This window comes from Scyliorhinus canicula, chromosome 7 (genome assembly GCF_902713615.1).
Source record: "Scyliorhinus canicula chromosome 7, sScyCan1.1, whole genome shotgun sequence".
In the NCBI taxonomy this organism is placed as follows: domain Eukaryota; kingdom Metazoa; phylum Chordata; class Chondrichthyes; order Carcharhiniformes; family Scyliorhinidae; genus Scyliorhinus; species Scyliorhinus canicula.
The window spans coordinates 40,277,936-40,296,641 of NC_052152.1; the positions used below are offsets into that span (position 1 = coordinate 40,277,936).

Below are 18,706 nucleotides of genomic sequence, written 5' to 3' on the forward strand. Positions count from 1 at the left end.
GGACCGGTGGCCAGGGACCCCTGGTGTGGGCGGGGGTGGATGTGCAGGGCGTGGTCCCTGACCACAACCGGCTGGCTGGATGGCACCCTGAGAGAAGGCCAGGAATGTTTCTTTAAATCTAGAGTACCTTTTTTTTCCCATTTAAGGAGCAATTTAGCATGACTAATCCACCTAGCTTGCACATCCTTGGGTTATGGGGGTGAGGCCCACGCAGGCACGGGGAGAATGTGCAAACTCCACATGGACAATCAACTGGGGTCAGGATTGAACAGGGGTCCTCAGCACCGTGAGGCAGCAGTACTAACCACTGCACCATCGTGCCGCCCAGGATGGCGGGGAATGTAAGGGTGGGGGAGGTTTGGAGCTCGTGGGTTCTGGGGTGGAAGCCAAACCTGATTGTCAGTCTCTCACTCTCTCCAATTCTTTACAGATATCACATTCTGGATGATATTGTGGACCTCACAGCAACTGACTTAGTGGTGCTGATGACAGGCCAGGTGACTAGATGCTGGAAACGGCAACGGCAGCACTGTCGACAGAGGCTCGAGGTGGCAGCCCATGGACAGGGGTCTGCCCCACACCCCGAGGACCCGGCCGCCCATCAAGCCGGAGAGGGACCCAAATGGGGAGGCCAGCAACAGCCCAAGGCATACAAGCATCATTGGTCATTCGAGGACATGTCCGACAGCATGTGCCACAGCACATGGTGCGGCACCTGTTCCGTGTCCTTGCAGACTTGGCACCCCATGGAGAAGGAGGCTATCCACTCCCAGTGGCCGTGAATGTCACTGCACCCCTGAACTTCTACGTTTCAGGTTCATACCAGGGCTCGAGTGGGGACTAGTGCGGGATTTCCGAACCTACAGCCCACAGGTGCATCCGTGAAGTCACCAATCTATGTTTGCCCAGGCAGCTGACTATATAAACTTGACCTGGACCAAGCCCAAAAAGATGCCCGGGCAGCAGGATTATCCACCATTGCCGGTATGCCCCAGGTCCAGGAAGTAATCGATGGCTTGCATGCCGCCTTGCTCGCACCGGGCAGTTCTGGGAGTGCCCTTCATCAAGAGGAAGGTGTTCCACTCCCTGAAGTTACAACCCGTGTGCGACCATCACCTCTGGATCATACACATGTGTGCGCACTTCCCCGGGAGTGTGCACGATAGCTACATCCTGGGCGGGCGCCTTCAAAGAACATCCCAGGCTGACAGTTTGACTTTTGGGGGATAAGGGGTACTCATAGAATAGAATTTTCAGTGCAGAAAGAGGCCATTTGGCCCATCAAGTCTGCACTGGCCTTTGGAAAGAGCACGCTACTTAAGCCCACACCTCCACCCTATCGCCGTAACTCAGTAATCCCACCGAACATTTTTTGGACACTAAGGGCAGTTTATTATGGCCAATCCACCTAACCTGCACGTCTTTGGACTGTGGGGGGAAACCGGAGCACCTGGAAGAAACACATGCAAACATGGGGAGAACGTGCAGACTCTGCACAGACAGTGATCCATGCCGGCTATTGAACCCAGGTCCCTGGCGTGTGAAGCAACAGTGCTAACAACTGTGCTATCGTGCCGCCCTCGTCATACTCGCTGAGGTCCTGGCTGATGATGACAGAGCGGACACTGGAAACCGAAGCGGAGACCCAGAAAAACGAGGCCCATATGGCCACCCATAAGACTGCTCAAAATGCGGTCCCAATACCTTGATTGCTCTAGTGGTGCACTGAGTACACCACACAGATGGTCGCCCACGTTGTGGTGGTCTGCAGTGCCCTCCACAACCTGGCATAGCAGCAGGGAAACGTGTTGGAGGTGGAGGAGGAGGGGCTGGACCAGGAGAGGCGAGTGGACGAGTCCGGAGAGGACCCACAGGAGCAGACGGTGGATGGAGGACAGATGACGGCGAGAGCCCGGCATGCCCGGGGGACCAGGGGGACCACATCCTCGCCTGCTTCTCATAGGATGAGGCTTCGACCGTCATCTCATCCCCTCTCCTTTTCTCACCTGATGCACGATCAATTACACAAAGATGAGAGTTGGATGCAATCGAGGCTTTATTACACTAAGATGTGTGCCTCCGACAGCAGCTGGCGAAGTGGCTGCTGTACTGGGAACACACATATTTATACTCTGCCTACTGGGCTGAGCCAGCAGGCAGGGAACTACCCCCGTACCTGTAGTACAAGGCCTTACCACAAAACACCTACACCGATATCCTCTATATACAATATATACATCAGTGGTGACTACCACATTCACCCCTTGTTAAGATTGATTCCGGTGGGGGTGGTGGAGAACTATATACAGGTAGACTTTTCAAAGTACAGAGAGCAAATAATTGAGTCCAACGGGGTGGAGGGGAAAATTATGTACAGAGGGATGGTGTTTTAAAAGTCCAGGTCACGTTACAGATTCAGTCGGTTCAGAGCTTGATCTGCCGTTGGGAGCGCCACACTGCTGGCGGGTATTCAAACAAAAATTAACACTATAGGTGGGATTTATTGGTTGTTCACACCGGTGGGAAATTCTGGTCCCACGCCAGCGCATGGGATTCCTGGCGACAAGGGGTGCTGTCAACAGGAAATCCCGTTGACAACGGCCACCTCCGCTGCTGAAAAAAATGCAGCAGGATTTCATTACGCTGCAAGTCAAGGAATGCAATATTGGGACACGTGATTAGAAGTCTGGTTAAAGAGGTAGGTTTCAAGGTGTTTCTTAAAGGGTGATGAGAAAATGATTATGTAGTTACATTGTGTATCTTGTGTTGCCCTATTATGTATTTTCTTTTATTGCTTTTTCTTTTCATGTATCATAGAATCATAGAATTTGCACTGCAGCAGGCGGCCATTCGGCCCATCGAGTCTGCACCGATTCTTGGAAATAACACCCTACCCAAGCCCACACCTCCACCCTATCCCCAGAACCCAGTAACACTACCCAACATTAAGGGCAATTTTTGGACACTAAAGGCAATTGAGCTAGGCCAATCCACCTAACCTGCACATCTTTGGACTGTGGGAGGAAACCGGAGCACCTGGAGGAAACCCACGCACACAAGGGGAGAATGTGCAGACTCTGCACAGACAGTGACCCAAGCTGGGAATTGAACCTGGGACCCTGGAGCTGTGAAGCAATTGTGCTAACCACTATGCTACCGTGCTGTCAAACTACAGGTACTTAATGATCTGTTGAGCTGCTGGCAGAAAAGTACTTTTCACTGTACTTCGGTACACATGACAATAAACAAACAAATCCATTCCTAGGAAGGGCAGAAAAGTTCAGGCAGAAACTCCAGAGCTGAGCCCCTCAATGTCTTCATCATTGGGGAAACTAACCAGAATGAGATATGATGTGGAGATGCCGGCGTTGGACTAGGGTGGGCACAGTAAGAAGTCTTATAACACCAGGTTAAAGTCCAACAGGTTTATTTGGAATCACTAGCTTTTCGGAGCATAGCTCCTTCATCAAAGGTGAAGTCTTACAACCTGGTGTTGTAAGATTTCTCAGAATCAGATAGAGGGAGGCGGTGGGGGCGGGGGGGGGGGGGAGTGGGTACAGACTGGGCTGGAGTTGGAGGAACTCAGAGTTCTTGGAGGGAATAGGGAGAAACTATTTTCCTCTGGCAGGAGGCCCAGTCTCCAAGCAGGTTGTAGCTAAGGAGAGAGAGTGAGTGAGATGTGTGGACTCCAAGTTCCAGAAGGCGTTGCGCTGCTGGGGAGTGCGCATGTGTTGCCTCTGTGGGGCTGAGACATTCACCTGCTCCAGGAGCCTGGCCGCCCGACTCTCCAGCACATCCACAGCTCCAGCTCTGTCACACTGACAGCGCCCAGCCGGCCAGCCAGCAGCATCTCACTGACAGCCAGACGTGACATAACGCTCGCAAGGAAAGTGGGCAAGAAACTTGCAGAGGCGATCGAGAAAGAGAGAGAGAGAAAGTTTCCCTCCACCCTTCAATCCAGTCCATCGACTCGTTAAGTGATCCGCAGCGAGTGGAAAGAGCAATACTGTAAACAGACAGGAAAATGGGAGCGCCAGGCACTGGAATCTTGCAGCCGGTGTCGATCCTCCTCTTCCTGGGGTTAGGGATGCAAGGTGAGAAGAGATTTAATGGGCGTGTGTGTGTTTGAATGCAAACTTGAAACGTTGCGATTTGGGGAATATTCAGTAACTTTTTTTTGAATTTATTCTGAATCGCCTCGTGTTTCCACTAAGGTAGCAAATCGGAAAACAAGTTAACCAAGTTCGTCTCCTATTGAACCGTCTTTTGTTTCTTTGAAGTAAGAATGAGGTTGTTTATTCTGTTTGTATCCATGGCCAGTACGTGTTTTTTTCTCTCCCTCGGTTGCATGTGTAGCTGTAATGTTGCGATGTTATTTTGATGGTCACATTCTGTACTTCAGCACAGTCTGTGAGCAGCTCCGCTGAGGGAAAAGGCGGGGATTTGTGGGGAGGGGGGGGGGGGGGGGGGGGGGGGGGAGGAACTCGTTCATCTGGTCCTCCAGGTATGACACCTGCAAAACCTGAGGATCGAATATCCTTTTAATACATTTGGATCGGGGGGAAAAAAAAGCTATGAACCTTTGGGAGGTAATGAACTTAAAACAAAAATTGGATGGGTAGATAGATAGTGAGCGTTCTTTGTTCAGAGAAAGACCAAGGTCATCTCCCCGCGTCAACTTCTCATAAATAAGATCAATGTTTCCTTTTTTTCTTCATGCTGCTGACTGAATGATTATTTGGCGCGTAGGTTCTTTACTTCAATGATTTTTTTTAAAAAATCCCTCTTGTACAAATCTGTTCTGGTGGATCGACGTTGAACTCTTGACATGTTGCCCCGGAGTCCAACTTTCTCCACGACTCGGTGTGACATGAATCACTTGGCAGAAGGAGAGGTTGGATTTACCCCTCCCCGGGGTTGCCTGCCTGCCCGGCGACTCCTCTCTGCCGCTGCCCCGTGTTGATCGGGACTGGTCGACAACTATTCTCACATGGCAGCAAAGTCCTTTCCTGCACACACACACCACACACACAGAGTCTGGAAGCGCAACTCCGATTACATTATCCATCTAAGGAGGATGAAGAGGCCTTTTTTTTCCGTTAACGGATAAAATAAAACTTATCACGAGGAATAAAATGTGATTTGAAATGAGTTGAGAAGTGTTCTTCATTTGAACGTATCGCAATGATGATTTTTTTTCTCTGCTTTCTAACTTTTTTGGAAGAAAACACGTCCCCCCCCCCCCCCCCCCCCTCGTGTTTTATTTATCGTTTTGCCCCTCATCAGGCACCTTACGAAGCGAGCGGGCGTTGGTTAGCATTAAATTATTAATGACATTGCTGTCACTGTGAGTATAAATTGCACAGGCAGGATGTCGAGGATAGGGAAACTTTTTGGATAACAGCCTTGATTTTTTTTTGAAAGCTCAAAGAGAAAAAGGGAAACATTGTTCTCTTTCTGCATTTTTCCTGTTGTCGTTATCTGGGCGGGAATTAATGTGCGGTTTAAACCTGTGATGGATTTCCATAATCCCTTTGAATTCATCTGACTTGGAAGAGGGCAGCATCAAAGTGTTCGCAGGAGGTTGGCTGAACATGATGTGATTGCTTTTAAGTTCGAATGCAGTGCAGTTCTGGTTAAGTGCGTGTTTGATATTCTGTGCTCTGAAGTATAATTATATCAGGTGTTTACTCTTCAGAAATAATTTAATTCATGCTGTAGTAGGAGAACTGATTTAATGTTGTCAAAACAATTGTATTTGTGAACAAAGGTTGTTGTAAGTTCGAACAAAAGGAAGTTTAAAAAAGTGTGCTGGAAACTGAAAATAATGGGAATACATTGCTTGTCATTCAACATCAGTAAAAGGAAAAGATGGACCATTGTGTCGTTGAAATTGAGTTTTGACCAAGGGTCTGTGCCTGAAATGTTAATCTAGATTTGTTTCTGATATTGATGTATCTGTTTTGTGTTTTCACCATTTTCAATTTTTTAAAATCACTTTGTTGAGTTTATCCAATACATCTTGTTTTTTTTTTAAAGTGCATTATGTCACAGAGGGATTGCTAACGTCCAATAGGTAATACAATGTTTCAATAGCTAACAATCTGTAGATATACTGCACTCCCACTCGGCAAAAGAAAAACAAAATCCATTGTTTTTTGGGGGGGGATCTGTGTTGGTTGAGGTCATTGCGGTGATGTTTGAATGTACTGTTGCAAAAGGTCCCAATTTGGGAATCATTGCATTGCACTGGGACACAGTCTTGCATCTCAATATTGTCATTTTGCCAGTATACAACACATTGAGGCAGTAGGACCAGATGAATGAAAGATGTAACTGGACAAATAAGTACTTGTTAAAATTGATGGAATCCCCGTTTCAAGATTTTTTTTTGCCTTGGTTATCTTGTGTCCTCCCTTGAAACAGAAACATCTGGGACCACCTGCTCAACGCTTTTGCCAGTCATATTCTTGAATCTGTCATTGGAAAATAATCCCAATGCTTTTTGTATGGTTGTCGTTTTTATCTCTTTCTCACCATTGCTGGCTAATTTCTCGATGTGCGCTCTCCTTTTTTGCATTTATTCTCTGGTCTAGTTTTGGAATTAACTCGCCAAGTCAGATTTTTGCCTGAACCTCTTCTATCAATCAGGAGTACAGAATCCCAGTAATGTGAAGGCATTCAACATTTCACTGAAAGCAAACGTTATACAAAAAGATCACTCTCCTAAGGTATAAGTGATTTGAAAGAAAATAGTTTGAGGTAAACACCAGTCGATACATTGACACCGTTATCATTGAAATGCTTAGAATAGAGGGAGTGAATGTAGACTTACAGTCAGAAAATTATCAGAACAAACGACAAACAGGGTGGTACCATCTGTTGTATGTGCATGCCAGACAGAAGAGAAGTTGGATGGAAGAATTATTTCCCCCAAATATATTTTCATGTTTAAAACCTTTGAGACACAGAAACATTACACATCGCAAATGTTATAAATCATTCTGTCACTGCCACGATACGAAGATTGTTGAGATTTGCTCGAACTTACACCGTCTAAAAACAGAGCACAGAAGCCTCTTTTAAAGTGGCAGCATGTTCTGTAACCTGGCAACCACAAAGGGTGTCTTAGCATCATGTTCAAGTGCTGGAACTGGGGAGTTGTTAGTGTGAAACAAATTGGTTGTGCATTTTGCGATCAAAACACTGGAATATTATTGTAAATTAGAATTACAAGAATCTACAGAACCCGCTCCCTTTATTTTTCATGATTTGCCATGTTATTTAAATAGTCACATTTTGTTCATTTCAGTGAAAATAAGTGTACCACTTTGGTTTATAGAGAGTAAATTTGGGGTGCTAACCAAGATGAAGCCAGTCAACATTGATGAGTAGAGCATTTCCCATTTTGGAGACCACTATTGGCATCAAACACTCCTGTGCCAGGTGGAGCACTGCCAACTGCAGAGTAAAGCTTACAGTACAGTGCCAACAATGTGTTTTTGCTGAATCCCTGGAGAGCACCCCCTACCACCAAGTGGCATTTCCATTGGTTAAATGGAACACCATCCTTATTGCCTCCCTGGGTGATATGTGATCTCAAAATGAGGAAAGCTTTATGATGTGGGCCCAAAGCATCAAAACCAGGTTGGCATTTTTTGAACTCATTACATTTACAGGGGCTTGTTTAGCACAGGGCTAAACCACTGGCTTTGAAAGCAGACCCAGGCAGGCCAGCAGCACGGTCCAATTCCCATACCAGCCTCCCCGAACAGGCGCCAAAATGTGGCGACTAGGGGCTTTTCACAGTAACTTCATTTGAAGCCCACTTGTGACAATAAGCAATTTTCATTTCATTGGGTCTTTTGCACCCAGCAGACTGAAGAGAATTTCATTCCACCGGTCAGCCTTAGATTCAAATCCAGAGGTTAAAGGCAATTTTCTAAATTCCTGCACCTGGGAGAAGTGAGAGTGGTGGGCACACTGACAATTTTTCAAATGCAAGATTCAAATTTGCCAATTATTTTTCTTCAGCTGATGTCGCTAGTTTGGTTTTTAGTAGTTGCTCGCAGCATCAGTGTTGCTGAATAAATTCTCTGGGCCAGCATAATTCATAAAGTTTCAACAAATAATGTCAGCTGTAGTGAAAATGGATTGAGTGGGGATGAGAGTGGCTGGCACTGCAATATGCCAGAGAGGAAATGCCAGGAGATTGGGTTACCACAGGCATGCAAGTGTGAGAGCAGCAGTCAACACAGGTTAGTGAGTGGGACCAGAGCAGTGAGTATTGAGGAAGCCCAACTATGAGAATCTGGATAACGCACTTGGGTGTGGGAGGCATTTTCTCAACTTCAGGAATCTGTGTTGTATCCACTTTAAAGACTCAATATCCTCCCTATAATGTGGAGCCCCACAGCACTCATGTCTTACAACCATACAAAGGCACATCATTTCTTTGGCTTTTTATATTCTTTCTTTGCCTCTTTTGATAAATCCCAATATTCCATTAACTCTCTCTCCTCTTGTGTTATTTTCATCTTGAAAAGAGGCTTTTAATATTGTAGAATGTTAGAATTTCACAGCACAAGATGTCATTTGGCAAGTGTGCATGCACTGAATCTTTGAAAGCCTTGTACAGTTTCGTTCCACAGTCTTTACCCTTTAACCCTGCAAATTTGTCCTCAAGTACACATCCAAATCACTTTCTAAAATGTTCCTATGGAATCTGTTTCCTATACCTTTTAATGAAATGCGTTGCAGATTTTAACCCTCTGTGTAAAAACATTTCTCCTCCGTTTCCCTCCAATTATTTTACATTTCTCGGTTGCTGACTCACTTGCCAGAGAAAGGTATATTTTTACTTGCTCCTTTAAAAACCTTCAGTAGTTTGAATACATCTTATTAGGTCTCCCTCTGCTCCAAGGATCACAATCTGAGTTTCTCCAATCTTACCACATAATTGAAGTCCTGGCAGAATTCTGGTAAATATCCTCTGTACTTGCTAATGCCGTGGCATCATTCTTCTCTATTTTTCATGGAATGTGTGAGGAGTTGGCATGGGATTTGTTGCTCATCTCTAATTGCCCTTGAACTGAATGACTTATTCCGCTGTTTCATAGAATTTACAGTGCAGAAGGAGGCCATTCGGCCCATCGAGTCTGCACCGGCTCTTGGAAAGAGCACCCTACCCAAGGTCAACACCTCCACCCTATCCCCATAACCCAGTAACCCCACCCAACACTCAGGGCAATTTTGGACAGTAAGGGCAATTTATCATGGCCAATCCACCTAACCTGCACATCTTTGGACTGTGGGAGGAAACCGGAGCACCCGGAGGAAACCCACGCACACACGGGGAGGATGTGCAGACTCCGCACAGACATTGATCCAAGCCGGAATCGAACCTGGGACCCTGGAGCTGTGAAGCCATTGTGCTATCCACAATGCTACCGTGCTGTTTAAGAGCCACATGACTGGAGTCACATGAATGTCAGATTGGATAAGGCTGACTGGGGTGGGGGAGGGGGGTGGAAAGAGAGTTAGGACATTAATGAACCAGATGGGGTTTTTGCAACAATCAATAATAGTTGTCCTTGTCATCACCATTACTGAAGATAGCTTTATATTCCAGAATTATTAATTGAATTCAAATTCCACCAGCTGTCATGCCATGATGGGATTTGAGTCCATGACCCCCACTGGCCTCGGAACCTTGATTTCCTTGAGTCAAACCACCACATTTATGATTTTCCCTTGTTTCACTAGCTGTTCTCTCAACCATTTCAAGATTCATCTTCCCTCTCTTATCTTTCTCCTTCGTAAAAATTGATGTGAAAAACTGACTAAAAATGCCAGCGTTTTTGATCATCATCTATGAATTGACAACCCTCTCCACTTGGGGGCACCTTGCCTTGCTGTTGACAATTTTCTTTTTTTCTGGTAGACTCGTAAATAACCCAAGTGTTCCTTTTGATGCTTTTTGAAATTCTTTCCCCGATTCCCTCATGGCTTTCCTTTTTGAATGATATTTTATTCCAAACACATTCAACAAAATAACACAAGCTTAACATCCAATAAACTATACAGTTTGTACATTTTTCCCCTTTTAATCCACCCCCCCTTCCTCAGTAAAACAACTTCACAAATATAACCTTGAACGTCCTCCACCATACCTCAAAGCCCTCCACTGACCCTCTTAAGGCAAATTTGATTTTCTCCATCCTGAGCAATTTGTACAGATCCCCCAGCAATACTGCGACCCCCGGTGACGTATCTAATCTCCCGTTCAAAAGTATCCGCTGCCAGGCAACCATGAAGCCATGACATTGGCCTCCTTCCCCTCCAGCAGCTCTGGCACCTCCGACAGCCCAAAGATCGCCAACGTAGGGTCTGGCTTCAGCTCAACCCCTACAATCCTTGATCGAGTCCCGAACACCGCTTCCCAAAAGTTCTCCAACTCCTCATACCCCCAGAACATATGGGCATGATTCATCAGCCCCCTCCCACACTTCTCACACCCATCTGCTACTCCCGGAAAAAACCCAGTCATCCAAGTCATGTGGACCCTGTGCACCACCTTATATTTTAGCAAACTCATTCTTGGGGAGGAGGTTAAGTTCACTCGCTGCATTACCTCACACTGAAGTCCCCATCCTATCTCCCTCCCCAACCCGTCCTCCCATTTCCACTTAATCCTTTTCACTAACGTCTTGACCTGCCATCCCAACCACCCATATATATCCGCAATACTGCCACCCCCCACCTCATTCGGGAGCAGAATTTTCTCCAGAAGCGTATACTCCGGTACCTGAGGGAACAAAGGCAGCTCCTTACGCACAAAGGTCTGTGCCCGCCAGTACCTAAACTCACTCCCCCTTGGTAACTCAAACCTCTGCTGTAGACTAGACTCCTCTAGTCTAGCAAACGTACCTTCCGTAAACATGTCCCTTACCCACCCTAACCCCATCTTTTTCCACTGCCTTTCCGTCCCATCCATCTCCCCCAGCGTGAAACTATGGTTCCCACACAATGGTGCCAACACTGACGTGTTACCCACTTTAAAGTGCCTCCTCAGCTGGTTCCAGATTTTTATCGACAACTCCACCACCGGACTCCCGTATACTTCCTTGGAGTGAGCGGCAATGGGGCAGTCACCAGAGCCCTCAGGCCTGTACCCTTACAAGACTGCACCTCGAACTTGCCCCAGTCCACCTCCACCCACCATCGTCTCACCGTCTCCACATTCGCTGCACAATAATAATGCAACAAGTTCGGAAGCACGAAATCCCCTTCCCTCTTCTATCTTTGCAACAAAGTCCTCTTCACCCTCGGCACCTTCCTCGCCCATACAAATTCTGAGATTAGAGCATCCACCCAAAAAAAGCCCTTGGGGAACAAAAATCAGAAGGGACTGAAACACAAACAGGAATCTTGGCAGCACGTTCATCTTCACCACCCTCACCCTCTCCGCCAATGTCAAGTGCAGCATATCCCATCTTTTGAAATCCCCCTTGATCTCATCCACCAACCCCGTCAGGTTCTAGGCATTGTGGTCCACTCATGCATTACCCGAGTCCCCAGGTGCCAAAACCGCTCCTGTGCCACCTTAAATGGCCTAGGTTAGCCCCCCCGCCCCACAGCATTCACTGGAATCCTTACTTTTCCCGAAATTCAATTTATAACCCGAAAAAGCCCCAAACATCTCCAGTAAGCCATGATTCTACCCATGCTTTCCAACGGGCCTGACACGAACAACAGCAGGTCACGACCATACAATGGCACCCGGTGCTCCCTGCCCCGCCCTCGCAATCCCCCACCACTCAACCAAGGTCCGAAGTCCCATCGCCAAGGGCTCACTTGCCAATGCAAACAACAGTGGCGCCAGCAGGCATTTCTGTCTCGTCCCCTATCCAACCCGAAATCCCCTGAGTTTATCTCATTTCATTTGCAGACTTGACATGGGGGGCAAAAAGCAAACCCACGCCACAAACCTCGGCCCAAGCCTCCCAGAATCTCAAACAGATACCTCCACTCTACCGGTCAAAGGCCTTCACCGTGTCCATGGACATTCCACACACCCCCCCCCCCCCCCCCCCCAAAAACCTTGCCTCAACCGATGTGATCCTCATCTTTCTAAAATCCACCCACCTCAAATCTGATGTTTTTCTACAGATTTATTTTCCTTTCTCATTGAGCCTTAAAACTGATCATATTGGGGTTACTATTCTCCAGGAACTCGCTCGCATTTAGCTTGGTTACCTAATCTATTTAATTACGCACTTAATTGCAACATTTTCTGTGTCCTTGTCTGCCTACGAACACACTGCTTGAGGAAGCAACTTTGTGTACATTTTAAGAATTGAATTTACTCCCGCTGTGTCCCATTTGATAAGTGAATAATTAAAATTTCCCAGAACAGTAACATTGATATTTCTATTCATCTCTCTGCCGTCTGTCACTCTAGCTTTCAGCTTCCATTCCATTCTCACCATTTGGATGCCTGTACTGCATCCCTACTAATGCAACAAGTCCTTCTTCAATTTTTGAGCACATATCAAATTGATTCTGTGTGCACTGTACCTCCTCCCTTTTGTATCAACTCTCCACAGCATGCACCCCCTGTTATCAATATTGCCATTCTACCTCCTTTGAATATGACACACTGGGCGCAATTCACCCAAAGAATGCCTAAATCTCATCTCGAGTGGGTTTGCCGGGTGTTTCTCATCTGCTTTTTGGGTGCGACCCACACTTGGTCATTTTTCACTCACATTCCGCATCCACAAACATTGCAACCCCCCCTCTCTGCAGACTGGGGCAACACCCTCCACCCTGAGGGGCAACCTCCCCCATCCCCTCATCAATAAAAGTTAACGTGAGCACCCCCCCCCCCCCCACCCCAACATACCCAGGCATGAGGGTGACCCTGCTCCACACCCATCCATCCATCCGTGGCATCATCAGGGCATATCCCCCCCCCCCAATTGGGTATATTCTGCTATGGGGTTGTTGAGGGCCCTAACGCCTATATGTCGTCCGTCCCCCCCATTCAGGTTCCCTCCCCATTAAGTCTCCCCTCCCATTGAGTCTCCCCCCTCATTCAAAACCGTGCCCACTTAGAAAGGATAGAAAACAGGTTGAAGTCCTTATTTTTCATTTCTGGCCAGGCTGCAGCCAGAGTTCCATTAATAACAATTTATTCCAGTCGCCCCATTTATTTCCCACTTTCTGTACTTTGCATTGCATATATTTTAACTTTTTTTGCTTTTATTTTTAACACCGCCCATTTTATGTAAGGTACCCATTGTTTTCATTCAATTCCCCATTTTACAGCTAGTTAGTTTGATTTCATTCCTATATTCAGTCTAAATGATCAGACCCTTAGCCTAAAACTGTGCCCTTGTGTTCTACAATCACCACACCGGCAAACATTGTCTCAGTGTCTACCCCATCAAGCTCCTTCATAATCTTCAATGTTTCATTGAGGTAACCGCTTATCTTTCTAAATTCCCCAGAACATAGATCCTGTTTACTCAGCCTCTCATCACAATCCTCATCATCCCAGGGAAAAATCAAGTGATCCCTTCCTGTATCGCCTCCAGTGTAAGTAAATCCTGAATTAAATATGGAGACCAAAACTGCACAGAGTATTCTAGGTGTGGCCTCACCAAAGACCCAGACAGTTATAGCAAGACTTCTGTATTCTTGTACTCAAATGCCCTTGTAATAAAAACCAACAGGCCATTTGCTTTGCTGCTGTACCTGCATGCTAACCATTTGTCTTTCTTGTACATGTACAAAGGGATATAGGATCACATTTGGCCTGATGATCCCAGCAGCAGATTCTAGACGGGCAAGTGACAGGGCAGGTTGGTTTGAAAGTCCACCGTAGTTCTCTAGGACTTTTCCCTAGTTATTTTAGATGCTAGGCCCTTTAACCCTCATTGCCACACCCCCTCATCTCTCCATGCCACTACCATGACAGCCCATGTTTCCCACTTACTTCCATGCTTAAATGTGAAGAAAGTTTCATTCAAAAACCCATTCAAAGTATTAATTCTTCTCAACAAATAAAAGCAAATTATGGCGGATGCTGGAATCTGAAATCAAAGAGAAAATGCTGGAAAGTCTCAGCAGGTTTGGCAGCATCTGTAGGAAGAGAAAAGAGCTAATGTTTCGAGTCCGGGTGACCCTTTGTCAAAACTGGTCATTTGGATTTGAAACGTTAGCTCTTTTCCCTCCCTGAACTTTTCTAGAATTTTTTCTTTGGCATTAAATCTTCTCAAGTGGTTAATCTTCAATGAAAACAAATGCACATCTGTTCAGACCCTATCTCAAATACAGCAAATCCTTTAATAGCCTCCTTAAACTGTCAATCAAACTGTGCACTCAGAACTCCCTATTGAGATAGTTTCAACTGATGAAACTCAGCCAGGCAGTCGTAATAGCATTATTATAATCCCTGTGGTGGCACGATGGGGCAGTGGTTAGCACTGCTGCCTCATGTCGCCGAGGACCCAGGTTCGATCCCTGCCCTGGGTCACTGTCTGTGTGGAGTTTGCACATTCTCCCCAAGGGTCTCACCCCCACAAACCCAGAAATGTGCAGCGAGGTGGTTTGGCCATGCTAAATTGCCCCTTAATGGGAAAAAAAATTGGGTACTTTAAATTTCTTATAATCCTTGGAGAAATGTCAACAAAGCCCTTGGGGGGAATTATCCATTGGCTAACGCCAAAATCTGGAATCACAATTGGGCGAAGAATAGGTTCTGATGCAAAAATCGCTGCGGGTGCCGGTTTCACGCCAAATTGCAATTCTCTGTCACCTCGATAGAGGAGCCAATGTGATCTGGAATGCATGGACAGTAAATGCTGTTTACATATCATTAGCAGGCCTGACCTGGTATCCTCTGGGGCCTCTCAATTCTCCGCCTCCGATGGGCCGAGTTCCCGACGGCACGGTTAATCTGTGCTTTTAAAAATAGTGAAACCGGCATCGTGGCTGCTGACGGAGTACGGAAAGTGTCCAACATCGCTATAGTGTGCTGACAATTTTGCTGCTGGCCACGGGGCTTCTGCCAGGGGTGGGGGTAGTAGCGGGGGGTGGCAAGGAGGTGGGCTGTGGGGTCAAGGTGACGGACAGGGAACACCATTGCCGCAGCCAGAAAGGCAGCCAGGCTGCTGAGAACGCTGCTAACAGCCCACTGTGAACTTAGGGTCACGGGTCGTATGGGTGTCCCCAAAGGCCACCCCCCTAGGTGCCCTCTGGCCCCAGCCAACCCATCAGCTGTATGGGCACGCTCCAGTACAACCAGGGCCATCTTGTTGGCTGGTATGAGTGTGCGTGGAGATTGTAATGTGTATATGTGGCTGCAGCCTATCAGCCTCCCGAGTGTCAGTCAAGGACCCGGTGAATCCCGCACTGTTTTTCATTGGAATCGATTGTGTTCTTCGTGTTGTCGGTGCTGGCCCCTCCGCAGTCGCTGAATCGGTCCAGGTTCGGCGCCAGTTTTGCCGTCGTGGAAATCCACGAATCCTGCCCGGCATCAACACTTAGGGCGCGATTCTCCGCAAATGCGGCGAGTCGTAAAGGCTGCCGTGAAACTGGCCGTCCCTCCCGGGACCCGATTCGCCCCCCCCCCCCCGGGCGGGGCTAGCAGCGGGGCCCCGTGAACCACGGCATCGCGGCCTTAGCGACCGTCGTTAAGTCTGCGCGCCAAGCGTCACGCCGGCTGACGCGCACGATAACGTCAGCTGCGCATGTGCGGATTGGACGGCTCCAACCCACGCATGCGCGGGGCCGTCATCTCCCTCGGCCGCCCCGCGGACTGATCATGCTGGGCAGCGGAGGGAGAAAGAGTGCGTCCGTGCCCACCGATCGCCGGCCCATGCCCCCCTTGGCACGGCCGTGGCACTGCCGTGCCAATCGGGGCCCTGAATGCCCAGAACGGGCATGTTGCGGCCGTGTTTACGACGGCAGCAAGCAGGTGTTTTTGCTGCCATTAAAACGGCCGTAAAGGCCTGGGAACTCAGCCCATCGGCCTGGGGAGAATTGCTGTAAAAAACGGCAAGCAGCGATTCGTGCCGTGGGGAGGGGAGAATAGCGGGAGGGCGTGAAAAATGTCGGGGACACCCTCCCGCTATTCTCTGACCCGTCGTGGACAGCGGAGAATCGCGCTCTTATTCTCAGAAACGGAGAATACAGCCCCTCTATTGAAACTGCGACAACCAGATTGTAATTTTCTTTTCTAATCCTACATTAGATGGCCTATCAAACAAAGAAATCCAGCAGAGAGCTTTTGCTAGCTTGCATTGACAGCTTCCATCCTATTTTCCATGTTTAAAGAACAGGGGATTGAAAGTATGACAGATCATGGCATTTAAATCACTGGCTCTGGGTTTTACTTTCATTTTGAGCTGGGAGCTGGCTGTGGCTCTGAGTTTTACTTATGGTTTACAGAGTTGGAAGCTGGATTCAGACAAAGAAGGTTCTCTTGTCTCTCTCTCTGCATGTTAAAAGGTGTCCAGATCACTTGATAATTTAAAAGTGATAACTGTTTACTAGAAAGAATTCAAACCTACTGTTTTGGTAAAAGGGGTTTTCTGGTTTATTGGATGTTGTTATCAAATTGAAACAGTTGAAAGGGAAGCTATTAAGGGTTTTATATATATAGAACTGTAGCTGTGTGGAATATTTATGTTTGTAGTTTATAAAAATGTTTACTGCGTGTGTTTATAGAAATGTTAACTGAATTCGTTAAAAAAACTTTGTTTTTGATTAAAAGTGCTTAAGGCCTCTGTTAAATAACACCTGAAAGGCAGGCCCTTATGCTCATCATAACAAGTATATATAAACAGTTGTGGGCCAGGGGAACTCCATGATATACTTTGGAGTTTTCTAAACCCTGGCCCATAACAGTAGCAATTTTTACACATTCCCCTGACTTTTCCTGACCATGCCTTCAGCCATCTAGCTCCCGTGTTCTGGAATTTCCTGTCTAATCCTTCTTAACACCCCTCTCCTCCTTTGAGACATTTCTTAAAACCTATCTCTTCGTGGAACAGCCTTTCCGAATAACCTTTTTCTGTTTAAATGAAAGTGTTTCCCAGAAATTTGTCTTTCACTTCACATCCAGTATTCTCTGGTTATACCACTATGAAGCACCTTTGAAGATTTTTCTACATTAAAGTTGCTCTCCCAATATTGTACTGAAAAACTGGTAATTAGCTAACTGCAGAATCATATTGTCGGTGTTCAGCAGATTTATCTCATTGAAGTGCGACCTGCCTAACATCTGAAAGATTACATTCCATTAACTTTTTTTTAAAGTTTGTGAGTATGCTTTCTAGCTAATTTCCTACCCATCAGACCAGCGAAGATAAATGAAATAATTCCAGTCTACTTCCTTCTTTGCCGTTTATTCGGCAGAAAGTTGATGACAATGAGGAAATGTGTCTATTTTGCAGTCCATTAAATCACTCCTGGCAAGGAGCTACAAAATTAGGTGTCATCCATTATCCTGAATAGGTGGGGCAAGGAAAAGAACAGCCAGTGGATAGAAATTCAGTTTCGTAGAAAGCTGGGCGAGGGCATGCAGAAAGACCAGGGATGGCAAACATTTTCTCCAAATATTTACTGAGATCAATTCCTCAATGGACATTTTACAAAAAAGAGAGTCTGCACACTTGACTCTCTGCTCATACTTGTGTACTATGTGGCCAAAGTGTAGTAAATAATAGATGTTGTCACTTGTAAAACTGTACTCCAGCATGAATCAGTACATTCAGGTACCTTATGGGCAGCACTGTAGCACAGTGGTTAGCACCGTTGCTTCATAGCTCCAGGGTCCCAGGTTTGATTCCCGGCTTGGGTCACTGTCTGTGTGGAGTCTGCACGTTCTCCCTGTGTCTGCCTCGGTTTCCTCCGGGTGCTCCGGTTTCCTCCCACAAGTCCCGAAAGACTGTTAGGTAATTTTGACATTCTGAATTCTCCCTCTGTGTACCCGAACAGGCGCCAGAATGTGGCGACTAGGGGATTTTCACAGTAGCTTCATTGCAGTGTTAATGTAAGCCTACTTGTGACAATAAAGATTATTATTATGATTATAAGTGAGGTAGGGAGAAAAAGGGAGAATATTTGGAACGAGGGACAAAATGTAATGGCAGTATGACTAATATGTTTGTGCTGATGGAGTCAACTCTAAGTGTGGCAGTGATAACATACACACAGTTTAAAAAAATAAATTTAGAGTACCCAATTATTTTTCCAATTAAGGGGCAATTTAGCGTGGCCAATCCACCTACCCTGCACATCTTTCGGGTTGTGGGGGTGAAACCCACGCAGACACAGGGGAGAATGTGCAAACTCCTCACAGACAGTGACCCAGGGCCGGGATTCGAACCCGGGTTCTCAGCGCCGTGAGGCAGCAATGCTAACCACTGTGCCACCGTACTGCCCACATACACATAGTTAACTAAATGATGGCTCATTATCAATTAGTTGGATTCCAGAATTAACAGAATTAATCTCAAGCAAGGCATCAACAGTTCAACTTTTTACAATTTACTTCAATGAGTTAGATGATGGGAGCGAAGGCATGGCACAAAGTTAGGTTGGAAAGTATATTGTGAAGAAGACATAAGAGTTTGCAAATAGTTATAAATAGATTGAGTGAGAAGGCAAAAATCTGGCAGATGGAATATAATGC

General features: G+C 46.6%; 1 protein-coding gene across 3 annotated transcripts in view; it reads left to right on the top strand.

Moving 5' to 3' along the window:
- The first annotated feature begins 3,732 nt into the window (after positions 1-3,732).
- alcama (activated leukocyte cell adhesion molecule a) overlaps positions 3,733-18,706 on the top strand; it is a 340,167-nt gene continuing 325,193 nt past the window's right edge. Inside the window, exon 1 of one of the 3 annotated variants that reach the window (XM_038801832.1) lies at positions 3,733-4,094. In XM_038801832.1, coding sequence (XP_038657760.1) covers positions 4,025-4,094 — 70 coding nt within the window. In that variant the 5' untranslated portion in view covers positions 3,733-4,024. Of the gene's footprint in view, positions 4,095-5,562; positions 5,584-5,621; positions 5,641-18,706 lie in introns of those variants that run through there. The other 2 variants (XM_038801835.1, XM_038801833.1) reach the window with 2 other exon arrangements.